The 12,442-nt window shown below is 48.1% G+C and overlaps 1 protein-coding gene across 1 annotated transcript in view; it reads left to right on the plus strand.

Annotated features, from left to right (window-relative positions):
• Window positions 1-12,401, plus strand: part of npr1b (natriuretic peptide receptor 1b) — a 31,058-nt gene extending 18,657 nt beyond the window's left edge. Inside the window, 14 exon segments of the mRNA XM_061696077.1 lie at window positions 1,577-1,694; window positions 1,763-1,834; window positions 1,911-1,988; window positions 3,173-3,277; window positions 3,564-3,635; window positions 3,746-3,908; window positions 4,931-5,086; window positions 5,159-5,327; window positions 5,794-5,940; window positions 7,121-7,244; window positions 7,844-7,912; window positions 7,969-8,143; window positions 8,627-8,725; window positions 9,808-12,401. Coding sequence (XP_061552061.1) covers window positions 1,577-1,694; window positions 1,763-1,834; window positions 1,911-1,988; window positions 3,173-3,277; window positions 3,564-3,635; window positions 3,746-3,908; window positions 4,931-5,086; window positions 5,159-5,327; window positions 5,794-5,940; window positions 7,121-7,244; window positions 7,844-7,912; window positions 7,969-8,143; window positions 8,627-8,725; window positions 9,808-9,953 — 1,693 coding nt within the window. The 3' untranslated portion in view covers window positions 9,954-12,401.
• The last annotated feature ends 41 nt before the right edge of the window (window positions 12,402-12,442 follow it).

A 12,442-nucleotide genomic window follows, 5' to 3' on the forward strand; every position in this document is an offset into this window, starting at 1 on the left:
AAAATTATAAAAACAGCTCAATCTAACATGGACAAGGTGGAAAACACAAAACAAAGAATCACAACAGTACTTACTATAAATCGGACTGAAAGGAAATCCGCTGGCGAGCGAAAGACAAATACCGCAACAGCAATCCGGTATATGCGCGACCTACTTCCGCATTGGGCAAAACAGCTCCAAACGCTTCCTCCCGCTTCGGCTGAACGGCCGAGGAACTTAAAACGTCAACAGATGTCACCGAAGATGACAATGTTCCATATTTAGACCTTGTTCGTGTTTACATTTATCATATCACATTTGTATAACATAAATTTGTCTGAAGACACCAGCCATAAAGAAAATAAAATTTTTGCAAGTTTGGCTTCAACAATCGTGTCATCACCCCGTAGTCGCGCTCATTAGTGTAGAATACAGAAAGTCCGCTAACCTGATTTGGCCAACAGGTGCGACAGGGAAGCTCCACCCACCAACACGAGGGGGGGAAAAAAAAAAAATGGAAGGAAAAGAAGAAACAGGAAAACAAGAACTTAACGGAAACGCTACACGTGCTTTTGTGTTACCTCATGGAGATCTTGGAATATTTATCTTTTGTCCCCTTCGCTTATAGAAAAACAAACGACAATGACACCGTTTAAAAAAAAGTTTGTTTTTTTGTTTTTTGGCTGTCTGGGATTTGTCTAATTTCTCATGACAAGCCAAAGGTGGCAACAACAACAGCCAAAGAAGCGTTGAAACAGTTTATTTCCCCATCCAGAGGATTAACTTGCATCAAGTTCCACATAAAGCCTAGAAATCCTAAAAGTGTGGAAATGACGCAGTCGACTTCATAACTCTACGTTTCGTGATTGTTCTTTTCCAATGAATTTGGGACGTTGTGGTAAACATAAATAAAACAGAATACAATGATTTGCAAATCATGTTCAACCTTTATTTAATTGAATACACGACAAAGACAAGATATTTCATGTTCAAAGTAATCATGAACTTAGAATTTTATGGCAGCAACACGTTCTAAAAGAGCTGCGACGGTGGAAAAAAAGACTGAAAAAGTTGAGGAATGCTCATCAAACACCTGGTTTGGAGAAACATATGCTGCCATCCAAGCGACGTCTTTTTCACGGACGCCCGCCCCTGCTTATTTCAGCAAGACAATGCCAAACCACATTCTGCACGTGTTCCAGCAGCGTGGCTTCGTAGTCAAAGAGTGCAGGTAAAAACAAAAAAAAATTAAAAATTGGGGGCGGGGGGATAAATTGTCTGTTTTTTAAGCGATTTAGGGCAATTATGAAAGATTCTCTTGTGCAGGTCAGGTTTTTATGAATCAAATGTTACAAACTTTGCTTACTGTAAACTGACTAGTAGACGTCGATCAAACGGACAGACGGATGTTACGGAGCAACTGAATCGTCATCGATTAATGTCCTGTTTTTCAATATAGGGAGGGAAATTGAGAGAATTTTTTAATCGGATTTATCGATGAACTGAACCGAATAATGGACAGATCCTTCAATTCTTCAACTGATGTTTAGTGCACGCTTGTGTGCGGAGCGGTTTGATGATTGCTTTGCTGCGCCAGGAGGATGAAACTCGAGAAGGAGCTGGCGGCTCAGCTTTGGAGGATCTCCTGGGACGACATCCACATGAGCAACCTGGACAAAGTGCTGCGCAGCGGCAGCAGGATGACGCTGTCTCTGGTCGGTGTCACACGAGCGCGCTCGCGTGCCGCCGTCACGTGACCGCGCTGCGCTGTCTTTGTCCGCAGAGGGGCTCCAACTACGGCTCCCTGATGACGGACGGACACGCGCAGGTGTTTGCGAAGACCGGCTACCACAAGGTGGGCGTGCGCCGCCGGCCGCGGCCGCGAGCGTGAATGTTTGATTGTCGCTGATTACGAAATGTTCCCGATGCAGGGAAACATCGTGGCCATCAAGTACACCGACAGGACACGCATGGAGTTGAACAGGAAGCTCCTGTTTGAGCTCAAACATGTGAGTGTGTGTGTGTGTGTGTGTGTGGAAGAAGGAGAGAGACATCTCTGACGATGATCTTTGACACGTTGACTACAACATGGAAAACGGATAAGGCTTTTGATGAGTGTAGAACATGTAACGTTAGCAACGTGACAAATGGCTTCCGTCTTTGTGGAATTTTCTAAAAAAGATGGCACGAGCGGTTCAACGCCACAGTGAATGAATACATTCCTGAAAACTTGCTGACTGACGATTCTACTCCCCTTCCCACCAATAATCTTCCATTTGCGCTATTTCGACGTTTTAGGACGACCGACGCCGTTTGAAACGTCACGCTCATTTTGACGCGTCCGCTTGGAGAAACCGTCGGAATTTCAGCCCGTACGAGCTTTCGGGCCGATATTTTGAGGTGAAACTTGTCAGCATTTTAGACAAAAGTTAAAACACCAATGACCTCTAGGGGGCATTCAAGGATTGGCGACTGACATAAGTTTCGGTCAAATCAACATTACATGACACAAATAATGGGTGCTAACTTACTGTAATTCAATTACTTTATTGCAATTAAATGACTTTAATAAATACTGTTAATGACATGCTTACTCTAACTTTCTCACTGTCCCAGCTATATGGACGGGTGTTGTCCAGAGTTCCAGTCCGTTGGACTTTTTTCCCCCCCCCCGCTGCGTTGCTTGAACGCGGCACGCTCCTCCTCGTGTACATTCTTCAGGTGCTCGATCAAATTTGTTGCGTTGAAGCATTTCCATGACGTTCCCCACGACGTAGTTCAGTTGTGCACAGACTGCAAAGAACTTACGTGTCGTTTGTCTGAGACCCACACCGACAAGATTGAAAAACTTTCTTGGCCGTCAGATAGTTACAGTACTGCGTGACGAGGCTCAAAATAAACGAGCTTTTAGACTCATACGCGACGAAGACGCGGAGTTAAATGTCTTGCGACGATGACGTTATCCATCGGATCGGCGAATTACGACACGAAAGCCGATCGGCAAAAAATGCTAATTATCGGCCGATACCGATAACACCGATCACATTTTAGGGAAGGTCCCCAAGTTGAAGCGGCCAATTTGACTAGACTCCAGATTTTGCCAGACTGTCATTTTTGGCAAATCTTATCACGTCGCTAGTAACGTAGAGTATACGGCGGTAGTAGATTGTGACGACGTTGTGGACGAATGCAGATGAGAGACGTTCAGAACGAACATCTGACCCGATTCATCGGAGCCTGCGTCGACCCTCCGAACACCTGCATCGTCACGGAATACTGCCCTCGAGGAAGCCTCCAGGTACCTCCTTACCCGTCGCGCTCTCTCTCTTTCCCTCCTTCTCTCTATGCCAGAATCTTTGTCTTTACCTGTCCAAGCACTTTACCAACATCACCGGGCACTGCACGAGAGGCAGCCTGCAGGGACTTTACCTGTCTCTCTCTCTCTCCTCGCCTGTCCCTCTTTTATCTTGTCTCGCGTTCTTTACCTCTCTCTCTCTCTCTCTCTCTTTTTACCTGTGTTTTACCTACTCCCTGCCATAGCTGTCTCTCTCTTTGCCTGTCTCTGGTTGCGTGTACGTGAGTAGGACATCTTGGAGAACGACAGCATCACTCTGGACTGGATGTTCAAATATTCTCTCATCAATGACATCGTCAAGGTGAGCATCTCACTTTGTTCTTTTTTTAAAAATGTGTTTAAGGATGTCCCATGTTGTTGTTCCTGTCAGCAAATTGTTGCTTGACGTCCCGCGTGTGCGTCTCTGCGTAGGGCATGCTCTTCCTCCACAACAGCGTGATTGTCTCTCACGGGAAGCTGAAGTCGTCCAACTGCGTGGTGGACAAGCGCTTCGTGCTGAAGATCACAGATTACGGACTGAGCAGCCTGCAGGCCGAGAGCCCGTCGAGAAAGGACGCTCACGCTTACTACGCTCGTGAGTGAAACTCCGTGCTCGTTATCCGTCGACCGATTCCCAGCCTTTCTAAACAACGGACGGTGATCGACCGCCGCCGACCTGAACTGAAACTGCGACAAAAGCGTGTTGCGTTTGGCCTTGCGCTGCCAAATGTACCCCAATAGCTTCAGGTCCTTCCTCATTGCTGTGACAAAAGGATAAAGTAATATCAACGCATGCCGTAAATGCAACACAAAACAACACAAAAGATGGCAAGAGATTTTTCAACTCTTGTTTTGATTATCAAAGCGATTTCAGTTTGACTTTCAGCTTAGCTGACAGACGACAGCTACGGTCCAGCGCTTTCCATTTTAGAGTGAAAAGAAAATGTACGTGCCACCTATCCTAAAGACCTGGAGCAAACCCGTCCACTGCTCCATTTCTCGACCTAAAACAGTCGTTGGTAAGACTGCGGCAACTATCATCACCTCTGCCGCAATGCATGACATTCCATCATCGCGCGTGGTGAATAAAAGGTTCAAAAGAGGTTCAAAACAGGTGCGGCGGACGCTAACGGATGATATCGGGCAAGCGAGGGGTGTCTTATTATTTGTCGTCGAGTCCGGTCGTTTGGAGCAGAACATTGAAAAGAAGGTAGTGCAGCCTTTGGGAACGAAGAGGCTCCTAAAAGTGCTGGAACGGAGCGTGCGGGTGGCGAGCGGAGCCAAGATTGTAGTCTTTTGGAGATGAACATTTGTCGCTGTGAGCGGCGAGAGAAACGATTCATTCATTGGATTTACATCTCCCCGGGAAAAGATCCAATTCCTCAGCGATCACGTTAATGACGTCTGAATTTCGAAATCAACTTTGCTGTCGACGTGTAAATTATAGCCGGCGGGTGTCCGGTCTCCTTTCCGAGCAGTTGACGTTGCGTGACCACATCTGTTGGACTGACACGTGACACGTTCAAACTCAATGGCTGTGCCTGGTCGGCGACATATTTTGCGTTCGTTTCCGAGCGGCGTGGTGGGGAAATGTCCTCTGCGATGTGCTTTCTCTAGAGAGGCTGTGGATGGCTCCGGAACTGCTCCGGATGGAAGCGACGCCTCCTCAGGGGACGCAGAAGGGCGACGTCTACGGCTTCGGGATCATCCTCCAGGAGGTGGCGCTACGCCGCGGAGTCTTCTACCTGGAGGGGGACCCGCTCAGTCCTAAAGGTCAGAGGGCAACTCTCCGAAGCGGCGCGAGGAGTCGGCCCTGTCGAACCGCACGCTGGTCTTCCCGTGCAGAGGTGGTGGACCGCGTGGTGCTGGGGGAGTGGCCGTGTCTCAGACCCACGGTGGACCCGCGCGCTCACAGTCCGGAACTGGGCCAGCTGATGCAGCGCTGCTGGGCCGAGGAGCCCACGGAGAGACCCGAATTCAACCACATCAGAATGCTGCTGCGCAAGCACAACAAGTAACCACGCTCACGTTTTCACGCCCGTGTACAGTCGAGCCCCGTTTATTGCGGGGGGTCCGTTCCAGGCCCACCCCGGATAGCTGGAATCCGCGCCAATAGAGAAACCATATCAGAAACGCATTTAAAAGTATTACGGGACACGTCATGAAGTGGGTTTATTTTTAGCGCCTCTTCTCAATCGCTCACTTGCACTTCTCCAAATGAGAGGCAAAAGGTGCTTGCTTCAAGCTGTTTTTCTTTTTCAGTTGCAGGATTCTGTAAAAGCGGCACATCAAGCAAAAAGGGATTGAACATTGTACATTTAAATACCAAAATGTTCAACCAAACCAGAGCTTTTCATATCACCAAGTCTGATGGCTTCATGGTCATTTATAGTGAGAAACACCATAACCGGCTAGCGGAAATTACGGTAATTCTAAACCTACCGTTAAGCTTGTGTGTGTGTGTGTGTGTGTGTGTGCAGGGAGTCCAGGACCAACATCCTGGACAACTTGTTGTCACGCATGGAACAGTATGCCAACAACTTGGAGGAGCTGGTGGAGGAACGAACACAAGCTTATCATGAAGAGAAACGCAAAGCTGAAACGCTGCTCTACCAGATACTACCGCAGTCAGTACCGCACACGACTCAGTACACGGCACCACGCGCAGTACAGCGAGGCCGGGCAAACGATTGTGCTCTAGGGACGGGCTTGATGCTGAAGATGTCAGTGAGCTCCCCTCATTCGTAGATGAGGTTCAGTTTGTGGATGTAAAATCGTAGATTTTAATAATAAAAGAGAATAGGAATTCATTCTCATTTAAAATTAAGAATTTGATACAATTAACCAACTGTTAAATAAGCTTCATGAAAAATGTCAAATTGACATTCAGTCTAAAATTGTTTAATTCAACAGTTTTTACACCAAGTCGCACCTAAAAAAAATACTTGTCTCTCCAAGTACCACCATAATGACCAACATTCAAATACAGTAGTGTAGTAGGCCTACGTGTTTATACATTATTTTTTTTTAAATAATGAGACAGATGGGGGCGCTGTTGAGCACCAACATGTAAGGACGTGGTTTGGCTGCGCACCAGTACAGGGCGAACTTTAATGAAAATATTTTGGCTGACTTTTGGCGAAACACAAGCGATAACAACTCAGTATCACACCCGATTGTTTTATCCTCACCACTGAGCGGCTGGAAGCTACTATGAGCAAAAGAAAGTCCAGACGGGACCAGGCCGCTAAAGCCCCGGGCGCAGCGAAAACCTTCGACGCCACTGATATATGTGGGGTGATGCTCGCCATTGCAGACAGTGGCACTATGGACCTTAAAGGTCAGAGGACAAAGATGTTTCAAAATGTTCCCGATAGCTCTAGAACCCCTTTACAATGGAACAGGACAAGCCTGCGGGCCAGCGATGAGCCGAACGCCACGGCATCCGTCCGTAACGTCGGGCTTCAGCTGTTTGACTTCACCCTCCATCGCCCTGGTTTTATCCGAGTGCGCGCTCAGGCCGTCTTCCGAATCTTTCCGACGTGACTCGTACTTGGCCAAGTCGTTCATGATACAGTTGAGTCGATTTTTGGCTTTTCTGACAAGTGGAGGCTTTTGGAGATGCCAGCATTCTGCCCGACGCCAGCCAGGTATTCGGAACGCTTGAGAAAGTTAACGTTCGGCGGGCTACGCTTTGCCCACGCGCGCGCACACACACTCACTGCATGCAACGCAGGACAGGACCCCAGTATTAAGTGTGTGTGTGTGTGTGTGCGCGAATGTGCGTGCGCGTGCGTGCGTGTCCAGCTCGGTGGCAGAGCAGTTGAAGCGCGGCGAGACTGTTCAGGCGGAGGCGTTCGACTCGGTGACCATCTACTTCAGCGACATCGTGGGCTTCACCGGCATCTCTGCCGAGAGCACGCCCATGGAGGTCAGTCCTCGCTCACGCAGCCAATCGCACGCGAGCACGAGCTCGCGAGACTCCGACCCATCAAAGACTCAACTTGACAGGAAGTCTTTCATGTTGACACATGGAATTCTGCGTTTTTAATTCTCATCTAATCTTATTGTTTATAGTTTTTCAACGAAAAGTTGTTTTGTCCACACAAACAAGAACAACAACCAATTGTCTGCTGACTCACTCCTTTGCAGACCCAAAAAGTGATTAGCCACAATGAATTCATGATTTAACACCATTCATTGGCACGCAAAGGGAGGGGGTGGGCATCTTAATGGGCTTCGGTGGGCATCGGTGGAATAGGGAATATTTTGTCGTGATCAGCTTATCTGACTTGACTAGCTTGATTTTTAAAACACTACATTGAAAGTTTCCAGTTCCGACATTGCGCATTTGTGACTTACTCGCACCTCACAAAAATTCATTTGGACTTTTTACTTTTGCACTTGAGTACATTTCCAAATTTGACTTCTACCTAACGACAGGAGTTGACTCAGTACCGTGAGTTTTTTTTGCACGTGTATTTGTGCTGAAGTATAGCGTGTGAGCACTTTTGGCACGTGCGTCTCCAGGTGGTGACGCTGCTGAACGACCTGTACACGTGCTTCGACGCCATCATCGACAACTTTGACGTTTACAAGGTAAGGCCGCCGCACGCAAGCGCGGCGACAAGCGTGACAGCGAGCCACGCCCCCAGGTGGAGACCATCGGCGACGCCTACATGGTGGTCTCGGGGCTGCCGGTGAGGAACGGGAAGCTGCACGGCCGCGAGGTGGCGCGCATGGCCCTCGCCCTGCTGGACGCCGTCACCACTTTCCGGATACGACATCGCCCCGACGAGCAGCTCAAGCTGAGGATCGGAATACACAGCGGTCAGACGCGCACACGTCACGCAGCAGGGGTTGTAACGGCTCCCTTTTCCACACTTTGCGACGTATACTCTGTTTACACCTACCGCAGACGAACTCTGTCGGAGTGTCCGGTGCCTAAACTTGTCCGACTTCCAACATGTTGACATTTCTCTCCCGCACAATTGATGTGACAAGCTGAGATTCAGCGCCTAATCTTTGTCTTCCACTCAAAAGTTGCGCTGACATCAAATCCAAAGCAATCCAACGCCGCCGTCTCCTGGCGTCCGTTTATCACGACAGTTACATAGACGCTTGGATTTCACAGACGAGCCGTGCCGGAAAAACGTAGTCGACAAATGTGTTCGTGCGTGGCGGTAAAAGTTGGATTGCAGTTGACCAATATAAACGTCCACGGCAGTGAATGAGTTAACAAGACGTTCCATGTGATCCACATACTGTAGAATTTCTCAACAAATGTGTGTGTGTGTGTGTGTGTGTGTGTAGGTCCGGTGTGCGCGGGCGTGGTGGGTCTGAAGATGCCTCGCTACTGCCTGTTTGGCGACACGGTCAACACGTCGTCCAGGATGGAGTCCAGTGGGGAAGGTGAGCACACCGTCACAATTCGTCCATTTCAGGCGTCACCGCTTTGTCAGGACACGTTTGAATTATTCTTCGATTTGATTTTATGATGCAGCTTGTGTCGTTGAAAGTGCATCTTTTGCTGACATGAACAGCTTGCACAGCTGTAAGTAGAGGAGCTCGTTTACAAAAGCAGTCAGTGTCGCCAACTGAGCCGCTTTTTTACGATATTTTCTATTTTTCTCAACGCCGGCGAATCATTTTCACACTCTGCAGTACGATGACAAATGTGGAAGGCAACTGCACCACTTCATTCATGAACAATTGTCAGTGAAGCATTTTTCCAAGATAGTTTTTTTGTTCACATTTTCTGAGAAGGCAAAATATGTATTTATATTATAAAGTTGGTTTGGTATCCGGAGAAATGAGGCAAATCCCACAAAGGGGCGGGAGGTTCTTGGCTGTCGGGCAGAAACCTTGTATGTCCAAATATGGTCAATTCGAGAGATGTTCATGTTTTTTACGCTTTATTAACCAATCCAAAATGTTGAAAATAGCTTGAGGACAAACCTATCAACTCTTGAATGCTCAACAGTGTGAGAAGTGTGGTCAAACTCCGCCTCTTCCCGAATTCCGCGAGAGCCGTGCGGCATTATGCCGCCTCCGGATTGAAAGTCTGAAACAGTGAAAATAGTCCAATTAGCCTGTTTTGTTCTGAAATGCTTCGGCGCAAAAGGAAGCCTGCGAGCCAAGGAAGCAAGTTGACATGCAGATTCCTCGACGAAAGTCAGATCAGTCAGCTCATCGTTCACTCGCGGCTCTGAGACCGTTGAAAGAGTTTGGGAAGATGACGTCGGGCCGACGTGAGCGTCATCAATTAGCAATTTTTTTTTCCGTGATGATTTCGGGATGGTGTTGAAAAGTCGTCGTTTTGGAGATGCGAGGATTCCGCCCGACGACATTTGTCTTGACGTTTGTTTTTTCATTCCGATTTTTGTGATAATTGGGGATTTGATTTCACGATCGTTTGGCTCGGCCTTTTGTCGTGATGAGCCGTAATGTGCACTTTGACCCCTGATGAGCCGTACGTGCGCGTGTGTGCGCAGCGCTGAAGATCCACGTGTCGTCGGCCACTCGCGACGTCCTTCAGGAGTTGGGCTGCTTCCGCTTGGAGCGCAGAGGGGACGTGCACATTAAAGGCAAAGGACAGATGACCACCTATTGGCTGCTGGGAGAGAGCGACAGCCAATGACTGCACGGGGAGCGCAGGAAGAGGGCGCGGCCACGGGAAAAAGGAAACGCGCCACGAAGCCGCAGTGCGTTTGTGCCACGTTTCCTGGTAGGGAGGCCTCAGCCGATCGCCACCCACAACCAGGAAGTGTCAGATGGTCACGTGACTGGAAAAAAAAGGACATCATTCTTGACTTTGGGCTACTTTGAACCTTTAAACTCAATTGCAACAAGTTCATCATGTGTCCACTAGATTGCACTAATGCTAACTGAAAGAAATGACGTCTTAGCCTGACAGGAAGTGAGGTCGAGTACGGCAGCGCCTGGAGATACGAGCGACCACGAGTTTTTCGAGATACGAGCCGTCGTTCGGAAGATTTCTTGCTTTGCTTTGACTAGCGAGCAATGACTTGGCATACGAGCGCTGTATGGTGGCAGGGAAACTCGACTCACTTCACAACAACAAGGCTTTAGAATCGGTGAACAATTGATCAAAAAGTTTTTTATTTCCACTCCCACTTGAAGTTGACTCTCAAATTATAGGTCAGAGGACAAAGATTTTCAAATGTTTCTTGGTAACTCTCGAACCCGTTTACAAACCACATCTGCCATTTCAAAGTCTTTATATGGCAGATATACAGCAGTTCAATCGATAAATATGATGCGGAACGCGCCCTCTGCTTTTTGCATCCCGCGCCTTCCGGTCTTCGTCTCTTTCCGGCGCCGTGACGTCACACGAGCCAAACGTCGTGTCGGTGCGGCGTCGTGCGCTATTGTTCCCGTCGGCGTACGATTTAACGACGTCACGGTGGTTTATCGTGTGGCATTTGATTGTACAAATGGTTCAGGCAGCGGCGAGAGTTTTTCTGGGCTTTCCAAGTGAAGAAGGAAGGCGTGACCGGTGGTTAGGGGAAGTCACTCGACAGGGGAAGAAACACGCTCAGCTGTGGGTGCCTCGCGAGCATTCCAAATTCTGTGCCGGCGTGTTTTGAGAAAGCATCGGATCCACAGGTGTAGTTAGGCAGAGGCTGAAAGCGGCTGCGGTGCCAACTATTTGGGACCTCCACCGGCGGCGACGGAACTCAATCTCGCAGCAGCGAAGCGGCGCAGACGAGAGGCGAGCATTCCCTCGTACATACCTACGACTCTATTATGGTTACTGTGCACTGGGGGGTGGGGGGAAAAAAGACCCACTCAGTACCGTCGTCTGTACTTTTGGCTCTACGACAAGCCGACAGACACACGGCAAAGACGCACAATTTACAGCAATACTGCATCCTATGTAAAAGCTTGTGCCGTGTCACTGAATCATATATGAATATATAATACGTATAGTCGTGCTCAAACGTATTGGCACCCCTGGGGTGGCATTATTTCAAGCCGGGACACGCTTTTGACATGGCGTCACGCGGCCACTCTCTTTTTCCGTTGTACAGCCGCTACTTGGCCGCTCGTCGTCGTCGCCGCTAGTTTCCGACCTCCTGATCGGCTCAATCGCGTTTGCTTTGACGATGCCGAGTTCAGTCGGGCGCTCCCGTACGTCGAAATCCTCATATTCCAACACATTGCTCGCCATTGCGTATAGAGCGTTGCGCGCTGTTTGTCAATTGCAACGTCACACAACGCCGGATAGAGTAACCGCACCCCGGCGTCTTGAGCTTCGGGTATGTTCGGGGAGGACTCGATATGCGTCATAAAAACCTCATTTTTAGCTAAACGATGGTTTGATAATTTGCTGGAAGTGACCTGCATGTATTACATAACATATAAACAATGCAAATATGAATTTTAACTGACCCCATAATGTCTTTGTCATCTGACCTTTAAACACAATGACACTGTGTATTTCAAACAGCCGTATAGCTTTGCCTTAATAAATCCCATTTAGCTTAAAGCTAAACACCATAGACGAGCTACCGATTAGCATCAATATCAGCGTTTTAAGCTTTACGTAACAGATGTTTGAACAAACGCTAGAACTCGCCCTCTAAATCTCGATTTGTTTTTTGTGTTGACAGTAACAAATGACTTTGAATTGTTACTCTCGTACTCTTCCGAAAATTCAAGACATCAGAGTCCGACCAAAGAAAAATCTGCAAAACAGACAGACCGGTCCCTGCTAAGAATGTGCAGAAACTATTTGAATTACATTAGAGAAAAGCAGAATACAACTGACAAGCGCTTTTCCATGGCACAAAGAGAGAGAGGAAATGTGAGAGTTGCACGAACTGGAGACAAGAAAGGCCTTTGGTCCGGACCAAAAGCGGACTTTAATTTCTTTGCTTTGTACATTTTGCAAGCGAACTATACAGTCATTTGTAAACAAAGCCACACGCGTGACGATCGTTGCTCACATTGGACAGAAATGAAGAGGACGGGACAAAGCACAGACCTGGAAATATGCGCTGCATTTCTGTTCTGCAAATTTGCGCTTATTGAAGTTGCAAAAATAAAAGAGGGAGTAACCTGTCATGCACCGTCTGTCGTTCCTGTCTTAAGACTCCAATTAAC

Source organism: Phycodurus eques, chromosome 14 (assembly GCF_024500275.1).
Source record: "Phycodurus eques isolate BA_2022a chromosome 14, UOR_Pequ_1.1, whole genome shotgun sequence".
NCBI classification, from domain to species: domain Eukaryota; kingdom Metazoa; phylum Chordata; class Actinopteri; order Syngnathiformes; family Syngnathidae; genus Phycodurus; species Phycodurus eques.